Raw genomic sequence first — 24,182 nt, 5'->3', positions numbered from 1 at the left:
ATATATATATATATATATATATATATATATATATATATATATAATTCAAAACAGTAGTGACACATATCTCTGTCTAAAGTTGTAAATTCGTTCCGTTCAGTCCGACAATATTACCCTTCTAATTTTATTCTATTTAAAAAAGAGATAGAATACTGTTTGGGAAGTTCGAACATGTAGCCGAAAGAGCCTGCAAAAGTCGTCCGTTGTTTTAACGCACTGTTTTAATAAACTTTATATAGCAGGAGTTTCTATTGAAAATATTTTTGGCGTGGCAGCTGCAATGAATAATAGTATGGGCACGGTCACTAAAATTTCTTCAAATATTCAAAACAATATAACCTTAAATTCACCAAAAAGAAACCGTGTTTATGCGAAACAGGTGACGAATCAAGATCAGCTTGTTAGCTGTATTAAGGATCAAATATACCACATATAACAAACAGTAAGTAGTTTTTTCAATCGAAAAATAATTTCATAAAATTATTTCAGAGAAAATTGTCAGTCTGAAAAGTATCTATAAAAAGCCAAAACATATACAGCTATTTGAGGGATGTAGAACATCTCTTCATACACTTTTGAGTAATATAGGATCTAAGTGGTGTAAAGAAAACCAACGAAGGGGTTTAAAGGAACTTCTAGAGATTGCTTTTAAAAGAATACAATTTTTAAAAACATATAACAAAATTAACAACACTCAACTCAACGACAAGATGATAATAAATATAGTGTAAAAACAACAAAAGTTGATGGAAAAAGGTAAACGTTGCAATAACTATGAATTGGGTATTGAAAATCATAACATTTATTAATAATTCATTGCAGACATATAGTTCTTCATGTTGGAAACAGGAATGCTTTTACACCTGGTGCAGAATTAGTGTTTTCTTCTAAATCCAAGGGTGACTACAATGGATAAATGAGCTATAACTTGTTTTTGCTGTAGTTTGAAAATCAGCTTTTAAAGAACTTGGAGGAACCATCAGTTATTGTCATGTACAATGCACCATATATACCATATATATATAGTACACTGGTGGGGAAAATGCCATCAAGTGCATCAACAAAGGTTGCAATTAAGGAATGGTTTAAAACACATAAAATAAGTTTCGAGAAAATCATGTTAAAGAATGAACTATTTCAAATTGTTACTCAGTAAATATATATGAAATATTTAATTGCATTTTATGTAATTTACTTTTTTAGAAATAAGCCTGAGAAAAGATGCATGGTAGATTAGATTACTGAACGTTATGGCCACAGAGTATTATGTCTTCCTCTCTATCACTGCGTATTTAATCCAACTGAGTTGATATAGGGTAGGTATTGCACTAGACATTCAGGTCGAGAAGGATATTTAAACCAGAACTGTCTGGATTTATGGAAAGAGCCATTGTAAAAAGTAACACCTTCGGTTTTTATGAGCTCGATCAGGCACATTGTAGAAGAAATTGACAAATGGTAGAATCTTGAGCAAGTTTTTGATAGATGGGAAAAGTTATTAACTTGATTAGTGTTTCCGAAAGTAACAGTGATTGAATAAAACTTAATGAATATTGGTTTATGATTCAATGCTCACAATTACCAAGACAGGGTGATGAAAGAGGTAACAACTAAAAGTCAATATAGAATTAATATACTTTAATTGTATGAAAATGTATTATAGAGTGTGAAAGCTCTTTGAACATGTGTGCTATTGTTCAGAATATACATTAACATCTGGTTAAAATGTATGAGGAGAGAAATAACATATTAATAACTGTTTTACAGATGTGGCAAATTCATCAAGGAGAATGCAGTGATTAAATGTAGTTTTATTAAGAAAGATTTGTACAGGTAGTAACAGGACAAACTAAAGAGAAACATAGTAATATCATAATGACTTTACAAGAATACACTGCATCGAAAGAACCAATAACTAAGCGTAAAACATAAATATGCTCCCTAATGAAAGTAAATTACATTACCCAGATATACAGTTGTTAATTAGGAGAATTAGGCCTTCGGGGGATACCACTATATAAAAAAACGCGGCTAGAGCATTAGCTATATTAGTGTGGAAAAAAGTTCAATTTAGATATAATAAAACAACTCTAACCTATAAATTATTGTGGCTCTATAATTAATTTTAGTTTTGAGTTGTTCGAGATAATATATGCATTAGATGTACTATAATGTTAAAGTAATTAAATATGTTTGATAACATTTTTCTTAAATTATTTTAATTGGATTAGAATTTTGTTCAACAATTCGACGTTTTGACGTCACAAATTTCGATGACGCATATACAATTAAACTGTGAATACACTATATATATTTTTAATTTTCGAAACAATGAATATATATATCAAATTTCGTATGTTGACCAAACAGTGTTTTTTCTTAAAAATCAGTAACTTGATCAATGTTATGTGACTGTGACTGACACCAATAGTCCTGAAAGTACTAAGATCGCATTTACTCTGGAAAACATTAAAAAGGTTGACCAAATACTATTGAAATGGCAGAAAGTGAAGTCTGAAATGATACATAATAATGGTTGAAGCATGGACCCACTACTATACACGTGAATCAAAAAGGTCGCCAGTTGTAGTTAATGAGAGGTGATAATATAAAATCGATAAATGAGTCAACTGAGAAAAACATTCAAAAATCATAGTATATGGGATAAATTTCAAATATCAATATTTTTAATATATTTTATTTGATCTAGCGAACACAGAAATTAACTGAAATTATACAGTAGGTATATGGCAAGATATAAAACGCAAATAATATTATTTACATATAGAGTAACGTTAATTTGTAGAAACACGAGACCGGAATAATAAATCTCCGATGTGATCCCATTTAGAGCAAAATCTGATCACAAGCATAGGTTCGTATAGAAATCGGTACAGTAAAGCGAGACGCGGAGATAAATCGATACTTAACCCTGGAAAGTTAATGATCACATTTGTATTTACTAAGGCTTCAATTAAAAGTTGGCCGTGCCCCAGTCCGTTTATCGGAGCTGCCGCTATCTATGGAAAATTGACTACATTATTTAGATATTAGGCGGGGAGAACTGACGTAGTAAGAAAATAAAAATTAAATTTAAAAAGTTGCCCGAATACCCGGAGGTAATCGTGAATAAATGGCAAATACATTCTGGGAAATCTCTTTAATAACACTTGCTAAATATAGGGTTGTAGAATAAGGAAAGTTTCTTTCGGAAAACGAAAAATGTCACAAGGAAGACTCGAGGGAAAAAGGAAATATTGAAAAATAAATATATCTTAATGAAAGAAATTTTTTTTTAATATTTTTGTTGCCATGGTTGAGTTTTATATTTTGGGATTTGAGATTGAAAACGTAGATTTCAAAATCAATTATATGTTTTTTTTGCTTATTTATTTTTTTTGCATTGAGGAAAATTATTCCTGATATGATGATAGTAGGTGCCATATGACCCATGCAGTAAACGTTTTAAGTATCATGTTAAAATATTCACTTGTTTAAAAAATGCAGTATTTTACGAATTTCAACATAACTATGATCAAGCTTATAACCAACAAGTATCAATAGACTTTAAAGTACGTAATCTGAAAAGTTTCAATAAAGTTCGTCAATGCAATATTATTGTACTAATCCAGTCGAATGTTATATCAAAGAATAACTCGAAAACGTTATCTTTCCTAGCATTGTTCATAGTGTTCCCAGAAATTGTTATTGTATATTAAAATGTACTTATTACTTCGTTTCAAGCTCCCTTAACAGGGTTCTATATTGAGGGCTGTATCCTACATCACAACACAATCCTTCGAAGATTGGCTAATCCTGACCGTATCCCGAAATGCTCTCGAATGTCAATTGTCAATTATCCGTCTCTCTATCTGAATGGGATCAGGGCAGGTTTACTGTGGATTCTTTTTCACACTGGTATACCCGCAAATAATGGGCAGCCTCATATCCCCTCCCCAATCCGGATGTTTGTGTCCATACTGACCTTATCCCATTCGTTTCTTGTTTCACAAGGAATGAGGTACAACGTCGTTGGGGTCAGGAGATCAATCACAATAGGCTCATTGAGGACAAAGCTGACTTTTTCTCCTCTCTTCGCGTTCTTTCCCTTCACGCCTTTTTCGTCACCATGCCGTAACTTTTCATCGACTGAGACTGGGCCACTATCGTTTCTCGCAGGGTCACTTGATGACTTCGAGCCCGTCTGCTTACTGTTAGCTTTGTTACCATGCCCCTATATCAGTCTACCACATACTGAACGACTGTCCACGGCTCACCCACATTAGAACTAAGTATGGACTGCAAAATTTTAGAAATTCCTTAATATGAGAAAATACAGATAGACCTCTCGGATTTCTATGAAAAATTGATTTTCTCCATAGAATCTAGCCTATGCTAAGTTTAGTGTTACTGACGAAATAACCGTTACCACTTCGGTATTGGTTCCGATGTGTACTACTTGGATAGAACTTTTACTTCGTTATAGTTGTGTTTGTAGCCCTATATGTATGTTCATATTTAAATTGTTTATACAGTATATTTACTTTTAGCCCCCCTGTTCGTTATTAATTTTATTTATTTATTAATTTATTATTTTATATATACACTTTATGTCTATCCTCGTCCCCCCTATATCAACACCGTACTATTGTATAATCGCGAAATGAGGACATCGAACATCAGTTGGTAGTAATATTGGCTTAATCAAATTTCGAAGTGAAACTTTCCAGATTGCTAGAATATAATGCGGGTCTGGAAGAAATACATCTTACATCAATACATTAATTTTTCTCACAACCCAGGAGTGTAATTTAACCTTTTAATCTTCCATTGGTAAGTGAAATCGTCACACCATAGATCTTATGAACCGGTTTACATCCGAAAGGCTGTTTTCTCACAATATCCATTGAGTCTCGTTATGCATTATATACAGTTACAAGTTAGCTGCACATTGATAAAAGTAAGTTTTTAGCCTTCAAGTAAACATCGTCTAACGTGGGGAGTAGTCTTCGATGGCAATTTCACTAAAGTTAAGTTATAGTAATATTTACTGGATCAAGAATCTGAATATTAACTCAACACAGCTGAAGACACATTTTTGAAGACAATGAGCTGCAAGGAGCGAATAAGATCTTCAGCATTTGCTTGTGGGAAAAATGTATTTCGGTTATGCTTTTTTATGCATTTTTCTAACTATTTCCTAACATAAAGTCTCTAAAAACTCTTCCTTATAGTTAGAACATGAATATTAATTTTAGTTTAAGAATTATAAATAGTTCGTGTGGTTGGGTTTGCTTCAATTTTATAATTTCCTGTCTTGTGTCCTGTCTTCTATCTTGTCAATCTTGAACAACTTCTTCGATCCAGTAGCGATAATTACCAATTAATGCAATAACTTTGTTTTGGGAGACTAATCCAAGTCTGGGCTGGTCTGGTCTGGTCGGTTTGATCTCTTAGTGAAACCTCATATTTACTGCCCTTAAGTTCAAATATGCTTTATAATTTATAAAAAATTTTAATTGCCTGATAAACCGACCGTTTCAGTATTAGGTCAAGTTAATATCTCGTCCTCTGTTACACTATAACACAGTTATTTTGATAATATAGACAGACATGGACATCTTTCATAACAATGTAAATGAATTTTCAAAGAACGCACTGGCTATAGAGCCAGCGTTGTCAACTTGTGGGAAAATTCATGTTGATTGAGGGTATATTGGAGATTGGAGTTATGCGGGGCTCATTCTATGCAGGATTTTAATCAACATGGGCTTGAAATTCATATATATAACATTGATGGTGAATGCTACTGGATAAATGTTTCGTCTTGAAAACGCTGTGGGAGAATACTTGTTCTCGAACATAAAAATTGTGATGACCTTACTACTGATAATGTCGTATTCGATCGTATCACAAAAGAATCACCAACGACTAAATACAGATACTGTAGTGCCTTTAATAGCACCTAGGGAATGGGTTAAGAAATTGGGCGGCAATTTCAAGTTTCTCAATCCATCGGGCAGACTTCCTGCAAGAAAAATATTCAAAAAAGTGTAACATTACACTTTATTACATATTATGAAAAGTTAACAAAATATTGTTATATAAATGAGTGAGGTTATTTCTTGCTGATGGTTGATGTGAGATGGTGAGACATATTTCTTAAAATAAATCTGAGAGAAATTTTACTAGAGTTATTGGGGAACATGATACATTAGCATTGGCAAGCCTGACCGTTCTAAGCTACTTTATAAATAAATGTGGACGTGTACAATTATGAGGATGGACAATAAAGTGTTAAATTGATTTTTATATAAATAACTTAATAACATTTATATAGCATAATATAATAATATAACTCCTAACTTAGTAATGTAGTAAACATAATTTATATAAACTTCTTTTTATATAATTTTGGAAATATTAAAGTAACAAGATTTAAGACAACGATTTTAATAATTAAATACAGCTCATTAATTAAAAATAAATGTATAAAAGCTCTGAAATTACTGCTATAGAAAAGAAAACAACTTCATATAAAACTTGATGAACTTCATCCCCTTAACTTTACAACAAAATTCGACAATGAATCGACTTTGTCAAATTAACATCACTCAGAATTACAAATTAATAATCCATCGGCTCCGAAAATTACAATAAGAATTCCTTGACAAGAACTCGAGCAATTTCCAGAAATATGTTCTTCCTCGTTGTCGCCTTTAATTGAAGTTATCCGGAAGTAACGCTCGAATATGTGACCGTTTCCAGTTCTGTTCGGAACTTTGTTTGTTTCAAAAAGTTTCGAGCGCAAGCTGACTCAACTACAAAATTAAACTAAAGCACGACTTACTTAAACTTAAAAATACTTGGAATACCCCAGACATCTTGGATTAGACAAGCCGTAAAAGCCAAGAAACTTCTACTTTTCCTTGATTTATTTACGCTGTTGACGTATTTTAGTTTATATTGGAGGAATTTAGGATCATATATTGTTTCATATAGAGGTTGATTTCAATTTTGTGATGTTTTTAATTCTGAATCTGTTGTCTTATTCACTTGATCTTATTGAATTGAAAATAAATATAAAAGACCAAAGTCCTGACAAATGACAACAGACGGATCGCCTGCTATTGTAAATGTCAATGGGATTCAGTTGGAACAAGGAGTTCTAGTACTTGGGAGTCAGTAATACAGGAGAATAATCTACTGTACAATGATACAGCATATCAATTACTATCACATCTTAAGGAATAACAATTCTTCAGGTTCTGTTCACCAGATATCAAATTGAATCAAAAGCTGCTTGCAAAAATCTAAATACGTTGTAGAGGACAGACGAATCTATGTTAGGATGAAATATTGTCACATATTTTAGGGTTTTCTTTCAGAGCTGTATGTATCTAACAGGTAAATTGAAGGTCCAGGTCCCCGGCCTACCATAGTAAAACATATTTTTTGCCAAAATTAGTTTTTTTTATTCTAATTAATTCCATTCAAGGATCAGGAAGCAATTCGAAGTCCAGTTCATGGACTTGAGACACGGTGCATTGTCTTGGTGAAACTGCACTTTTATTTTCTTCAAATGCTGCCGTTTGCGATGGTTCTTCCTTTTTAAAGGTACTCAATGAAAATTATTCCATGCACATCCCAAAATACAGACCCTCATAACCGTGCCAACCGACTGTTGCGTTTTTCCACGCTTTGGAGCAGGTTCGTCATGTGAAGTCCACGCGGATTACTATCGATTGGACTTCGAAGTGAAATGATGAAGCCATGTTTCATCCATTGTTACATACCGACGCAAAAACACGGGTTTATTGCGCTTCATCATCTTCTTTGATGATCTTCAATCATCAACTCGTCGTTGTTTTGCATTCTCATAAAAAATATTCGTGAATGATATGATGTACACGTTCAGTTGATATCTTTCTTGAGTGTCCGTTATGTCATTCAATTCCAATTTACGGTCATTTAAAATCATTTTTTGGATTTTTTAATGTTTTCGTCGGTAACAACCCCTTTTGAGCGTCCACTGCGTTCCCGTCTTCGATACTTATTTCACCACATCTAAACTTAGCATACCAATCCTTGATGGTTGATTTTCCTGGGGCAGTGTCCGGAACTCGGCATCAAGCCTAGTTTGTGCTTCAACTGTAGTTTTTCTCTTCAAAAAGAAATATTTTATCAACACACGAAATTAATTTTTATCCATTTTTTTCACAATAACAAAAGTTGTTTCACTCAAAATGCTATAATTCACAAACTAATGATTTGACAGCTGTCAAATTTATACATGCATCTATTGAGGGTTAGGGCTAATTAAAAAACATATGCATTTAATTCTAGTAGTGACATCTATGTGTTAGGCCGGGAACTTTTCAATTGAACTGTTACATTTAGATAAAGCGGACACATTAATTTGTTCTTTCTACAAAAAATTTAACTTTACATGATCATACTACTCTTGTCGGTACCCAGACTTGCCATAACTCTGTAATAGTTCTAATAACACTGGAATAACCGAAAGTAATACGAAATCCCAAACAATACTGCTTAAAATTAAACTAATTTGATATAATAATGTTTTGTTATCCAGGAATTATTCGTTGTCATATAAAGGCAAATTACAAACAACAAAAAACTAATAAATTAGTTTATTTGCTAGAATTGTTCCAAAGAACAATAAAGAAGTCAGTAATTTCAGGAAATATTACATTACAACCTTAAATAATTACTTCTTGCACCACCACTTTAGAATCTTTTTCCAGTTACTATCGAAATTTTTTCTACATGTTTTGATACTTTTTGTATTTATATTTATAGTATTGTATTAACACTTTGATATTTAGGGCAATTATTATATTATTTATGCTTTTAAATTCTTAAAACATCAATTTAACTTATCGCAAGATTACTCTCTTCTGTTGTAAGTTCTGGTCTCTTAATATCGCATTTTCATAATATATAATAATGAATTATGTAAGAAAGAATGTCACGTTTTTAAAAATCAATACAAGCTTATTAACACAATTTAAAAAAAATGATTAATAATAATTAACTCAAAAATATGATGATAAAAAAATGTCTCGTTATGGTCCAATATAAGGGCCAATAAAGATTTAATTGGCAGACTTTTATGAAGTTTGATGAAAAACGGCCTCCTGAGTCGTCTGATATTTTCTTTATTACTGGATAATTAAAAACAAATTGTTAAGAGGACCCAGTTGATCCATCCAACAGCGTAGAGTAATTTGTAATTTATTTTATGGAAATATATTTTAAGACTATTAATTTAAGTAATAGTATAATATTTAAATTAATGTATATCCAAAATAGGCCATAATATGAAGATATAAAAATTTAAAATGTTGTGTCTTATAATGTTCGTAATCACGTGAACTTATAATCTCAAATCTCAATACCAAACATTTTAGATTTCGAAAATTAATGCAGACGGGTTAACACACATTCTCTCCTATAGGTACGTGTGTTATGTAATTGTAATTATTTATGACACAGTTCTGTTATTTAAGTATATAATGCGTATGGTATCAAAAAAACGTAATCTGTAGCAACATTTAGTTTTCACGTTTAATTCAAAGGAAAATCTATTAACTACTCCTTAGTAGGTCCCACTGGTTTAGTAATGGTGTGATTAAGTTCGAAGTGATGTGAATGTCTATTGTGAGGAATCGACCAAGAACACTTAAAACTAACAAAACAGTGATGTTAGACTGTAATTCCTAAACATTGATTATTCTGAGATACATTTTGACAAAAACACGGTCGTTAGAACATAAGAAAATCAAGTTATTTTGCAATCCTTTTATGGTTAAAAATAAAAATACAAAAGTGCAATTTTTAAATTAATGAAGACACTAGATCAACATGTTATATTATTAGTGGATATAACAAATGAAAGTCATCATGATTTACCACAATATTTGGCTTAATTTGTAATAAATAAACGAAAAGGCTAAAATGTCAAATTTAGTCAAATAAGAATTGAAAGCTATATACTTCGAGATCCGCATGATCTTAGATGATTTATAATTAATTTTATTAAGCTTATACTAAAACACAAGTAAAATTACTACCTGTTCTACTGTCACACATCCATTCACGGCAACACTGACCGGTTACGTCAACCAATCGCGGATTTTGACACTCTCTTGGTGATATGTGCTCCTGAGGACACAGAGTTGAACAACCATACGTCCCATTCTGTAATAAATAAAACAGAAATAATATAGTAGTATAATAAAATAATATATTACATAACTAGAAATAAATAAAATATTATATTATTTCGTCTAAATAATGTATGTGGACAGAAAAAGGGGGTGGAAAATCTGATGAACGAAGGGTTCAATGTTTCGTTAATATTAAAATAAGGTTCGATCCATAATATTGTCCGCACAGTCGCTCCAACCAAGTCCCAGGATCACTTTTTTCCCTTAAAACAAAACAGTTGTCATGTAAGCGTTTGTTTTTTTAACCCTACACCGTTCAAAACTGGCACAATTGGTAGGATTATGAAGGATCATAGGGTTGTTCCCTTTTGAACGCAGTCAGTTAACCGAAATCAATTTATTTGTACGTAATAGACCTCAAAAGTGGTTGAAAGGTACTCAAAATCCTCTATCCATTGGTTAACGAATATTTCTTTCTTCAAATAAATAAGAAAATATTCATTTCCATAATAAAATATGTTTCATCAGTTTCCACAACTTTTCTCAACTTTCTAGCACCAAGAAGACTCCATATTGATAGAACAATATTGATTTTGGTTATATTCTTAGCCTCTCAGAAGTGTATATAAACCGGGCCCTACTGCATTAATATGAATCACTTATTATCACTAAGGTTATTCTTTGACGTTAGCAGACTTCAGAAATTACCATTTGATTAAATTTTGATCATGATTGGTCTTCGATGATCAAAAATTCAGAACATGTATTGCTAAAACAAAGATTTTTTAAAACTTTTTAAATTTACTTCCATGATTTTGGAATACTTAACCACCAATTAGAATATGTTGCCCAAAGCTCTTATTTTTAGTTGGTAAGTTCAAGTAAAATACATAAACATAAAATAAAAACAATGGCATACACGTACACAAAATCCCTTTAAAGTAACTTATAGACCAATACTTCACATAAACTTTCTTTTATTACACCTTATATATTTATATATGAATAATTCAACTAGAACTATATTAGGGATATAATATATATGCTTATACCAAAACCATATTTTGTGAAAATTTCGTTATTAAAAAAGCGAGAACATGGAAAAATACGAGAGCAATGGAAAAAATATCCGCTAAACTTTGTATTTTAAAATTTATTTATACTTAATAGATCCTCAAAGGTACGTGAAAAATCCCCTATCGATTGGTTAAACTGAAAAATATCCATGCTTTAAAAACCACCCCTAGACCTGTAACAAGCACAGCTCAAGCATTGCTGAGAACTAAATCAGTCTAATGGAATTTGAACCGAAGTTTGATGTTCAGAGATTAGGGCCACCAAAGTCAGACAAGGTTGAAAGTATTCAAATTTGAGAACCATTTGGTTCTCCAATAAGCAATATAAGCCATAGAAGCCATGGAACCCTATAAGCTATATCATAGACATTTGGGTAAAGCATTGCAATTCAGAACATTATCAAGAGCAATCTGGTGAACAGAGGTACAGTTGTTGTTCACAAATAATTTGATTATTTGTTCCCCAGATGGGACAACGCAAGAAGAAGGGAGGCGTTATATTGCACGATTAATACAGTCTTGATTATTCGAAAAAAAAAAGTCATTAGTGAAGGTTTTATTTATATTAAAATAGGAAAAATTATAATTACGGGTTATAAACCGGCAAACGTTGTTTTAACGCTTTCTTCTAATAAATTTGAAATCGCCCCAGTTTTTATTGAAAATATTTTTTATGCCTTGCAGCTGCACTATATATTAATACGAATACAGTCACTAAACTATCTCAAAAAATAAAAAACAATATAACTTTAAATTTGCCAAAAAGAAGCCGTGTTTATGCGAAACAGGTGAACAGTGAACAAAATACAATTTTTAAAAACATATAACAAAATCAAGGAAGAATTATATCATTTTATATAATTAAAAGAGACATGAATTTTTCAGAATGGTACATGGGCTTGGTCATGGCAAGATGATAATAAATATAGTGTAAAGACAACAAAGGTTCATCGAAAAAGGTAAACGTTGGAATAACTATCGATTAGGTTTTGTTAGTCATAACATTTATTCATTGCAGACATATAGTTCTTCATGTTGGAAACAGGGATGGCTTAAAGTACATAAAATAAGTTTCGAGGAGATCATGTTAAAGAATAAACTATTTCAAATTATTATTCGGTAAATATAAATGAAATATTTAATTGCATTTTATGTAATCTACTTTTTTAGAATTGAGCCTAAGAAAAAATACATAGTAGATCAGATTACTGAATATTATGTCCACAGAGTATTAAGTCTTCCTCCCTATAAATGCATTTTTAATCCAATTGAGTTGATATGGGGTATTGCAAAGAATTATTACAATAGATATTCAGGTCGAGGAGGATATTCAAACCAGAACTGTCTGGATTTATGGAAAGAGGCATTGTCGAAAATAACACCTTTGGTTTGTATGAGCTCGATCAGACACATTGAAGAAGAACTTGACAAATGGTACAATCTTGAGCAAGTTTTTAATAGATTGGAAATAAACAGCTTGGTTATATTAACTTGACTAGTATTTCTGAAAGTGACTGTAATTGAATAAAATATTATGAATGTTGGTTTATGATTCAATGCTGAGGATTACTAAGACAGGGTAATGAAAGAAGAAACCACTAAAGGTCAGTATACAATTTAATATACTTTAGTTGTAGGGAATTGTATTATAGAGTTTGAAAGCTTTACGAGCATGTGTGTTATTGTTCAGAATATACATGAACGTTTGGTTAACATGTATGAGTAGAGAAATAACACTAACTCTTTTGCAGATATGGCAAATGCATTAAGGAGAACGGATTGATTAAATGTAGTTTTATGAAGAAAGTTGTATACAGATAGTAACAGGACAAACTAAAGAGAAATATAGTAATATCGTAATGACTTTACAAGGAAACATTGCATCGAAAGAAACAAGAACTAAGCGTAAAACATAAATATGCTCCCTAATGAATGTAAATTACATTACTCAGATATACAATTGTTAATTAAGTGGATTAGGCCTTCGGGGATACAACTACATACAAAAACGCGCCTAGAACCCTACCGATACTAGTGTGGAAAAACATCAATGTATGTCTAATAAAACAACTCTAACCCATAAATTATTGTGGCTGTAAGATTAATTGTAGTTTTAAGTTTTTCGATAATAAATGCATTTTATGTACCATCATGTTAAAATAAATTATATTTAATAGAATATTTGTTCAATTATTTTATTTATATTAAAATTTTGTTATATGTCAGAGCCCAAGCAGAGCATGTTAAATATCTTGGTATGCATTTAGATCGACGCCTAACCTGGAAGAAGCACATACTCTCTAAACGGAAACAACTGGGACTAAAATTATATCAAATATATTGGCTCACTGGGCGCAAATCCAAGTTGTCATTAGATAACAAGGTATTGCTGTATGAGTCTATACACAAGCCCATTTGGACATATGGAATTCAACTATGGGGTACCGCTAGCAAATCTAATAGATCCATCATTCAACGGTTCCAAAATAAGGTGTTGCGTGCCATTGTTGATACTCCGTACTATATTTCAAATAAAGTGATACAACGCGATATTCCTCTAGAACCTATAACGAGTGTAATTCAATGTGTTTGTGTGAATTACTTCGAAAGAGTGTCTGCATCCCAATGTACTCGCTATCAGCTAAATATCTGACGTGATAGTGAAGTGCGTAGACTAAAACGTTTAACACCGCCTGATCTGATTACTGGACATATGTAGACTTTAGAATAAGACTAATTAATTAAGATAATATTTTATACAGAAGATTGCTTAATGAAGTGATTGCATGCAATGTATATATAATATAGACAGAAGAAATACTTATTGCCAATAGGGCAGATTGTGGACTCACGAAGAGTAATAAAAAAAATATATCAGAGCCTAAATGTACTAATACTATATATATATATATATATATATATATATATATATATATATATATATATATGTATATATGTATATATTTATATATATATATATATATATATAAATATATATATATATATATATCAATATATAATCATATATATATATATATAATCAATATATATATATATATATATATATATATATATATACATATATATGTATATATATAAACGGACGGCGTACGGCGAAAAAAAAAGGCAATAAAGTCAATCATCCTTTTTAGAGTTATTCGGATGGAAAACGGAACGGAATAGGCACTTCGTTCTGGCATGCATTGTGAATGGCGTAATCGACGTGAATAAAAAAAGATAGAACAGTATACCGAAACAGAGCACAAACTTCTGAAACATAATCGAACGCACTGTTCGATAACTTTTGAATGCTTCCCGGCCAATCAGGAAAACTCTTGATATGGAGCAATTGAATGAATACTTCTTTCTTCGAATAATTAAGTAAATATTGATTTCCATAATAAAATATGTTTCATCATTTTCCACAACTTTTCTCTACTTTCTGGCACCAGGAAGTCTCCATATTGATAGAGCAATTTTGACTTTGGTTATATTCTTAGCCTCTCAGAAGTGTATATAAACCAGGTCATACTGCATTAATATGAATAATTCATTATCATTAAGGTTCTTTTTTGACGTTGGCAGACTTCAAATTACCTGTTAATTAAATTTTGGCCATGATTGGTCTTCGATGATCAAAAATTCTGAACATGGGTTTCTAAAATAAAGATTTTCTAAAACTTTCTAAATTTATTTCTATGATTTTGGCACTCTTAACCGCCAATTAGAATATGTTACAAAAAGCTCTTATTTTGAGCTGGTAAGTAAAGCACACACACCTGAAATAAAAACAATGGCATACACGTACACAAAATCCTCTTACACTAATTTATAGACCAATACTTCACATAAACTTTCTTTTATTACACCTTATATATTTATATATGAATAATTCAACTAAAAACAATATTAGGAATATATATGCTTATACTAGAACCATATTCTGTGAAAGTTTCGTTATTAAAAAAGCGAGAACGCAAAAAAATACGGAGAGCAATGGAAAAAATATCCTCTAAACTTTGTATAAATAGCGTTCAAACTTTTAAATCTTTTTCAACAGGTTTTTTTTTTTCGTTAGGGAGATATCCGCACTTTTCAAAGCGCTTTCATCTAGTTGCCAGGAAAACCGCCGAAATCCGGGTAAAGCGAAATTTCAATAAAAATATCATTTTCAGAAACACGCGTGGACTTTTCTCTCTGTATATAGAAAAATGTATTCGTACATATTTAAAAAATCCATATATTACATGCTTTTTAATTGAAGAAAAAATATATTTGCAAGCCATATATAGATTCACTCATACATGTTTACAGCTTCTTAAATTTGAAAGATTATTTTCCAAGAGAGAAAATCTATATTAATATATGACAATATATATATTTGTAAAGTCGAATGAAATATAGATCCTGTTCATAGTAAAAAATGTATATATCTCTATAACATAACAATTTATTATATAATACGTACTATAAATCGAAAACAAAATTTGAGTATGTACAGTCGCAAAAGTTCGGCCAACTTTTCAGAATGGTGGATTTCAAAAGCCATATTTTACATCAAAAGTTTCCCGTGTTGAGCTTGATATATATGTTTTGTTATATGAGTATTTTATTGAAATATTAAAAAAAGAGTTTCATATTGTGGTTACAAAAATCGATTAGTGAAAGACATAACAATATAACTGAAAATATTGTATTTAAACTCAATTTAACAGACATTAGGGCGTATATATATATATATATATATATATATATATATATATATATATATATATATATATATATATATATATATATTAAAGTCTCCTTTTACCAACTATGGGTTTATCTGGACTGGACCTAAAGTTTAACGTGGGCTCCGAACCAAGGTCCTCAGCATTAAGCCTACCAACTGGCGAGTGATATATTGTGTGCAAGTGATTTTTAATTCCTTAAATGAAATTAACAGGTTAATTGAAAAGTTCCCGGTCTACCATTGTAAAACACATTTTGTTGCCAATTTTTTTTATTGATTGTAGTCGCTATAATCAGTGTATAGGTTATACACTAATTATAGCGACCCTCTAACTTTTTTTAGTGCGATTTGTCTTTGCTTTAAAACAGGCATCAGTTTCGGCGGTCACCTCTTCATTTGACGAAAATTTCTACCCAGCGATCATTCTTTTCAGATAATGAGAACAGGAAATAGTCGCTGGGGGCCAGATCTGGAGAATACGGTGCATGAGGAAGCAATTCGAAGCCCAATTCATGGAATTTTGCCATTATTCCATGAAAATTAAAAAAGTTAATGAAAATTCTTCCATGCGCATCCCAAAATACAGACACGATAACCTTGCCAGCCGACTGTTGCGTTTTCCCACGGTTTGGAACGACTTCATCGTGTGCTGTCCACTCGGATGACTGTCGATTGGACTTCAGAGTGAAACGGTGGAGCCATGTTTCATCCATTGTCATATATCGACGCAAAAGCTCGGGTTTATTATATTTGATCATCTTCAAACACTGCTCCAAATCATCAACTCGTTGTTGCTTTTGGTCATTAAATATTCGTGAATGATATAATGTATAAATGTATAATGATAATATGTAAACTCTCAGTTGATATCTTTAAAGTGTTTGCTATTTCATTCATTTTCAATTTATTGTTATTCAAAATAATTTTTTTTGGATTTTTTAAATGTTTTCGTCGGTAACAACCTCTTTTCGCATTCACTGCGTTCACCGTCTTGGATGCTCATTTCACCACGTCTAAACTTACCATACCAATCCTTGATAGTTGATTTACCTGGGGCAGTGTCCGGAAACTCGGCATAAATCCAAGTTTTTCCTTCAACTGTATTTTTTTTCGTCAAAAATCAATATTTTATCAACACGTAAAATTCCTTTTTATTCATTTTTTCACAATAACAAAAATTGCTTCACTCAAAATGCTATAAATCATTAACTAATGATCCGGAAGCTGTCAAATTTACACAGGCATCTTTTGGGTGTTAGGGCTAACTAAAAAACATATTGATTTAATTGTAGTAGCGCCATCTATGTGTCAAGCCGTGGACTTTTCAATTGACCTGTTAAGTTTGGACCTGAAATCTTAGTTTTGGACTTTAAAGACAATATGAAGAAAAATTACTACATAGTTGTAGTTAATAATTAATTGTAGTACGCGTGCCATGTGCTTTAATGCTACTCATACTTGGAAGATAGATCCTTTTAAGTAATGATCGGCGATGTAGTCTTCCAGCCCCAGACTTGTACAACCTTTATATGGCTGATTTCCCTCTTGCTAAACAATCACACACAGCAGTCCATGTCCATGTCCAGTATGCAGTCCAAAAGTGTTTCAGTCCAAAAAAAGTCCGTGCGTTACTCAATGCCCCATGGTTTATAAGGAACGCGAACACACATCTAGAATCAGGCATTTCGTTTGTAAAAAGCTTCATGAACATGCTTAGTTTTAAGTTCTCCCTTGGCGACATTGAACACGTAAACAACCTGATCAACCTCTACCCATCCATAAACCCCGATAGTTAAACCAAATACGACAATCCCAGTGGTAACCCAGGATCTCTGTTGCCCGCAAAACCTTTTTATCCTGAACCCGAAGCGACATCACCAAAATGCCATTTGGTTCCAGCTGTTTATTCTGGCAAAAGAAAAAAAAGTGTTTTAAATTTAAAAAAAAGCTCGATGTGTAGTTCCATATATGCCACAAAGTTAAGTATGGTGGCCTTCCTCGTTATGTTTAAGGATTTCATCAGATTTTTTGATGGCTGAAATATTGAAATTTACGGATCAAAAAAAGTTAATAAAATCTGTAATAGTTAATAACCATAATAGTACTTATTGAAGTCATATCTACCTAATACAGGTTTTAGACCACTCTATAGAGGTAAATCTTATATGGTATATAATTAGAATTAAAAGTTAACATTATAAGTAACAGATCAGGTTTTGTAATGATACTAGGCATATGTTTTTTTAGCATGAAGTGAGAAGAAAATAATAAAAAGGTTTGGTTTGCCAGCCAGTCATTGGATGCTTTCTAAAAGGTGACTTATTTCTCCGTGGTACTAATGAGCAGTTCTATGTTAATAGCAAGAAGGGAAAAGAGCTTCCAACAAATTTGGCCTTTAACAAGGATAGATATTGACACGAAGGACCATCTACAGTATCTTAAATTTAAAACATTATATTGGTAAAATGTTAATATACTTTGCATGAAATATATTTTAATAATATTCAAAAGGACGTAACTTCCATGTTAGCTTAAAAATACATTTGACTAGAACAAATATTGCCCTTTAACACCATTATCCGATACAAGTTTTTATCTTTTTTTTTTATTCCGTTAAAACGTTCCTAATAACACAACAAATACATCAAGCCGAACACGGCAAACTTTTGCCTGAAAATACGACTTTCAAAACCGAAAAAAAAACCCAACTCGTTGAAATGTTTCCAAACTTTTTCGACCGTACATATTTCCAAATATTGTTTTTTTTCCAGACAAACGCTGTAAAATTTCGCTTTGCTTATGAGCATGTATTTTTACTTTTTTATATCAATAATCCTTTGGCCTTTGTTCTGTTTAATTAATTACTTTGGCAAAAACAAAATTTTGTTGTTATGATGAGCAATAACTTGATGATGCGTAGTAATTCGGTCAAAGAATAGTCATTACTTCGATCAAATTAAAACCAAAGAGCACACAAGTATATATAGGGTAGACAAGAGTGTTTTAAAATTATATTTTAATTGCAGAAAATATTGTAATATATCTGACTCTATTTCAGGGATAGTTTGAAGGATATTTTCCTTAATTATATTGACTAGAATGGACTGGAATATCTGGAAATTTGCTTCATCCCATGTAAGTGCATAATTCGTATAAAAATATAAAAATAAAATAAAGAAAATGAATGTTTCGTGATACGACAGAAGGATGTGTCAAAGTAACTTTGGAATTTATGTTTCAAAGATGAACATAGAAGTCCAATAGGTTTTGGTGATCTAACCTAATAGCGAAACTGGTCTTTCAAACTATCTTCCCAATCCTTCGTTCTCTCTCTGCTGAACCATCCAGTTCACTTTTAGTTGAGTTTTAAAAAAGGCGCAAAAGCAACGATATAGTTTGACAATACATTCGAACCCCGCCAGCATAGGCTGCGACTCTGTCATCCTTACAATCCATTAAATCCAATTATCCAGATCATTTACAAAGTGAACACTGAACACTTTCTGCTACGAAGATCATATTTGAAAGATAGCCCAATGTCTTTAATAACGTCACGTATGACCAAAATATCTTATTTGGATAGGTTGAATGGTCCTTTAAAGAATCACATTGCTCCTTTTGTACCTTCAACCTCAAAAAAGGACGGAAAGTATACTTTACAGCAAAAAAATAGGCGAATAACAAAAAAGGGAGTCGAATATGCTCCAAGATACAATGATCATTGCTTGTTTGCTTCTATGTCAAGCTTGTTTTGAATGCTGAAGAAGAATTTAGTTTGCTCAAACTGGGAAAGGCATATATCTTTAAACACGCGTGTTGTCTTTCCGCTCCACAGAGCGCCATTGCCTTATGTACTTATTTGTATATAATGCTGTAAGTCCTTTCTGATATTTTATGGTATACTGACTTATCTTGTTTCACTGTTCTCCTTTTGAGATCTAGATACATGTACCTTTTGGTCATGTTTTGGAGAATATTTAGTGACATCTTAAATATTTTGCTCTTGAATATTTCTAATATTTTAATAATGTTTTGCTTTGCTAACATAACTAATATTTCAATACTAAGTAGTGATCTGTCAACTGATGTATACTACGGACTTTGCAATCAAGTAGTTTATGCTTATCCAAGTTTTCGTTATATAATTTTACTGATGGACAGGTCTTGTTCTTAATAACAAAATATTAATTAATACGATGTTTTCTCATAAATTATTTGTACAATTATATATTTTTTAAAGGAAAGTTGAATGTAAGTATCGTATTCGGACTTAGAGGCAAAAAGTAATGTGGCCCCCAGTAGGCTTGGCTGACGCAGTGGTCAAAGCAACAGGACGATTCTCCTACTCTTACGATAGTCGCGGGATGAATACTGCTGAAATATGGTCGCAAGTTTATGTTTGTGATTGTTTATAATTGTGCTCGTCAAAGAGACAAGAGTGCAACAACCGACGGGAAAAATGATCTCGGTTCGGAGTCCACGTTAAGTAACAGGTCAATTAAAAGTCCCCGGCCTGACACATAGATGTGGCTACTAGAATTAAATCCATATGTTTCTTAGTTCGCTTTAACCCTCAAATGATGCGCGTATAAATTTGACAGCTGTCGGATAATTAGTTTGTCAATTATATCATTTTGAGTGAAGCAACTTATGTTATTGTGAAAAAAATGTATAAAAAGGAATTTGGCGTGTTGATAAAATATTGCGTTTTGAAGGGAAAAAATACAGTTGAAGCAAAAAATTGGATTGATGCCAAGTTTCCAGACACCGCCCCAGGAAAATCAACCATCAAGGATTGGCATGGTAAGTTTAGATGTGTTGAAATGAGCACCGAAGACGGTAAACGCAGTGGACGCCCAAAAGAGGTCGTTACCGACGAAAACATTAAAAAAATCCACAAAATGATTTTGAATGTCATACTTTAAACAGACACTTTAAAGATATCAACTGAACGTGCACATCGTACCATTCACGAATATTTTGGTATGAGAAAGCTCTGTGTAAAGTGGCTGCTGCGGGAGCTCACTTTTTACTAAAAACAACGATGAGTTGATGATTCTGAGCAGTGTTTGAAGATGATCAAGCCTAATAAACCCGAGTTTTTGCGTCGATATGTGTTTCAATCTGAGTCCAATCGACAGTCATCCGAGTGGACTGATGCGCTCCAAAGCAAATTTCTGGCTTCTATATTTTGGAATGCGCATGGAATAATTTTCATTGACTACCTTGAAAAAGAAAGAACCATCAACAGCGACTATTACATAGAGTTATTGGACCGTTTGAAGGACGAAATCGTCACATTTGAAGAAAAAGAATGTGCTGCTTCACCAAGACCATGCCCCGTGTCAAAAATCCATGAACTGGGCTTCGAATTGCTTTTTCATCCACCGTATTCTCCAGATCTGGCCCCCAACGATTATTTCCTGTTCTCAGATCTCAAAAGAATGCTTTCTGGGAAGAAATTTTCGTCGAAATAAGAGGCGATTACCGTAACTTAGGGCTATTTTAAAACAAAGGACAAATCGTACTACAAAAATGGTATCGAAAAGTTGGAGGGTCGCTATAATGAATAAGGGTATCACCCTTATGTTGATAACAAAACTAATTTTGCCAATAAAATGTGTTTTACTATGGTAGTCCGGGGCCTTTTCAATTGACCTGTTAGTAAGTCTAGCCCAGATGAGCCATAGTAATTAAAATGGAGTTTTACAGAAATACTCGCCCCCTCTGGGATTAAATTAATAAACAGAAGTTTTAAGAATTATTTATAATTAATCTTATAGTCCTGCTTATCTGAAATGTCCTTTCTGTCCAATAATTTCGTTCATTAATAGAGCCTTTGAAATACAGATAAAACAAAAGCATGTTTCCCTTTTTTATTCTAGAAAGTCAGTAAATTATTGAATAAATCAGACACTAATAGTCTATAGCACAAGAGGTCACGCTATCTTAGGCATTAAACTGTATTATGAGATACCATTCGTATAATGTAACGTTTATCAGAGAAACCTCGATAGTAGAAGGTTGAATATAAATTTAGAGCTTTCTAAAAATAAACTCACGAAAAAAAAACTAACGTCATTATTTAGAATATATCACTTTTTATGGAAATTTGCAAAAATGGCCATAAGGTACATTAAAAAAAGTGGAGGAAAAAGGTTTCGACATTGTCGTTATGTGAATGTCTCGAATTTCCATTCTTATCGACTTGATTTATGCCCAATTGAAAAGCTGTCGCTATAAATAACCGCGCTTTTTTATTCAAATTTGCGGTAATATACAACCGTAGACGCCCAACGTAACAAAGCAAATATTTCAAACACAATACCATAAAGTTTTTACGTAAAATTTGACTTTTAAATATCGTCACCGCCCCGTCGAAAGTTGGTAAAAATTTCGTTTCCAAACAAAATGACTAAATGAAGTTTTTTTCAATTAACCTCTTGTAAATTTTATTCGATTATCTCTCACATTTATTCATGTCACTAATAAATTATCTTAAGATATTTACTTTAAGGCTTAGTTCTCTAGTTACTTAAAAGTGTATTAGTTTGACATTGGCAACATTAAAGCACTTGACATTCTATTTCGTAAATTAATTAATTCGTTTAAAAATCAAACTGCAATTTTCCTTCTCATTTTATTCTAGATAAAAGAGAGAGATATATAACAAGTGTCTGCAAAATTCATCAAAACATTAGTGATAATATTTATAACATTGAATTGAAAAGTTGCTAAGGCACTTTTCTTTCCTTGGTCAAATTTCAAATCGTCGCTTAATTACTTTGATCGAAAACGCGAAATTCAATAAATAGTTAGAGTCTGAAACAGATTGAGACTGCAAACTAATTATTACATCAAACATAAACGAGATAATGGGGGCTCTTATCGTACGTATTGCAGTTGCAATGCACTGAGTATTAGTTTGGACATAGTCACTGGTATATCTCAAAAAATTAAAATGAATTCACCAAAAAAAACCGTCTTCATACGAAGCAAGTGACAAATCAAGATCAGCTTGATGTGAGCTCTACCAGAGATTAAATATAGGAAACGTATAAAAACATTGAGTAGTTTTTCAATACAAAGATAATTTAATATAATTATTTCAAAGGACACTGTTGGTCTGAAAAGTATCGAAGAAGTCAAATGGAACTTTCGGATATTGATTTTAAAAGAATAAAATTTAAATTAAATAAAAGCGTAAAACAAAATGAATGAAGACTTAATTCATCATGAATCAATGTATGTATTTAAATGAGACATGGATACTTCAGAATGGGACCGAGTGGAGATGATAATAAAAATAGTGTTATGACAACAAAAGTTGATGGAAAAAGGTAAATGTTGGAAAAAAATTGGTTAGATTTTGTTAGTCAAAAGATTTATTAATAACTCATTGAAGATATATTGTACTTTGTGCTGGAAACAGGAATGATTAATAACACCCTCGGTTTGAACGAATTCGATAAGAAACATTGAAGAAGAAATTGACAAAAGATGAAATTAGGAACAAATGTTAGATATATTGGAAATTAACAGTTTACTTATTCACTTGAAAGAAACCTTCTGAATACGATATGATTCAATGCTGTCAATTTCAAGACAGGGTGATGAGAATGGGACAAATAAAGGTAAATGTATAATTAATATACTGTAACTGTAGGAAATCTTATTATGGAATGTAAAAGATATCTATAACAATTCAGAATATGCATAAGCCTTTGGTTAAAATATGTCAGAGGAGAAAGAATAGTAACTGTTTTGCAGATATGGTAAATGCATTAAGGAGAATGCAGTGAGTAAATCTAGTATTGTCAAGAAATATGTATAGAGGTATTAACAGAATAAACAAGGGAGAAATACAATGATATCAAAATGACTTTACAAGGAAGCACTGTAACACACAGGAACTACGCGTTAAAGGGAAATATGATCTCTAATGAAAGTAAAATATATTACTTGGACTTATAATTCTTAATTGGGTGAACTATGCCTTGAGGGGATACAACTACTAACGCGCCTAGAACTCTAACTTATAGGTGGTATGGAAGAGGGTTCAATGTAAATATAATCAAACACAACCCTAAACTACAAAATTTTATAACTGCATAGTTAATTGTAGGTTTAAGTCCTTTGATAATATATGCATTAGTTTTACTATTATATAAAAATAAA

At 31.9% G+C, this 24,182-nt stretch overlaps 1 protein-coding gene across 3 annotated transcripts in view; it reads right to left on the bottom strand.

Annotated features, from left to right (window-relative positions):
• Ccn (cellular communication network factor protein Ccn) overlaps positions 1-24,182 on the bottom strand; it is a 294,872-nt gene that overhangs the window by 61,129 nt on the left and 209,561 nt on the right. For all 3 annotated transcript variants that reach the window (XR_013007498.1, XR_013007499.1, XM_076416498.1), the window contains exon 7: positions 10,098-10,224. Coding sequence is in view for 1 of the 3 variants with exons in the window: in XM_076416498.1 (XP_076272613.1) it covers positions 10,098-10,224 (127 nt within the window). In the remaining 2 variants the exon portion in view is untranslated. The remainder of the gene's footprint in view (positions 1-10,097; positions 10,225-24,182) is intronic.

This window comes from Rhynchophorus ferrugineus, unplaced genomic scaffold (genome assembly GCF_030347505.1).
Source record: "Rhynchophorus ferrugineus isolate W39M unplaced genomic scaffold, kcgeb_rfMv2 rfM10, whole genome shotgun sequence".
Taxonomy (NCBI): domain Eukaryota; kingdom Metazoa; phylum Arthropoda; class Insecta; order Coleoptera; family Curculionidae; genus Rhynchophorus; species Rhynchophorus ferrugineus.
The sequence above is the reverse complement of the archived record's forward strand: the minus strand, read 5'-3'. Positions and strand labels throughout refer to the sequence as shown.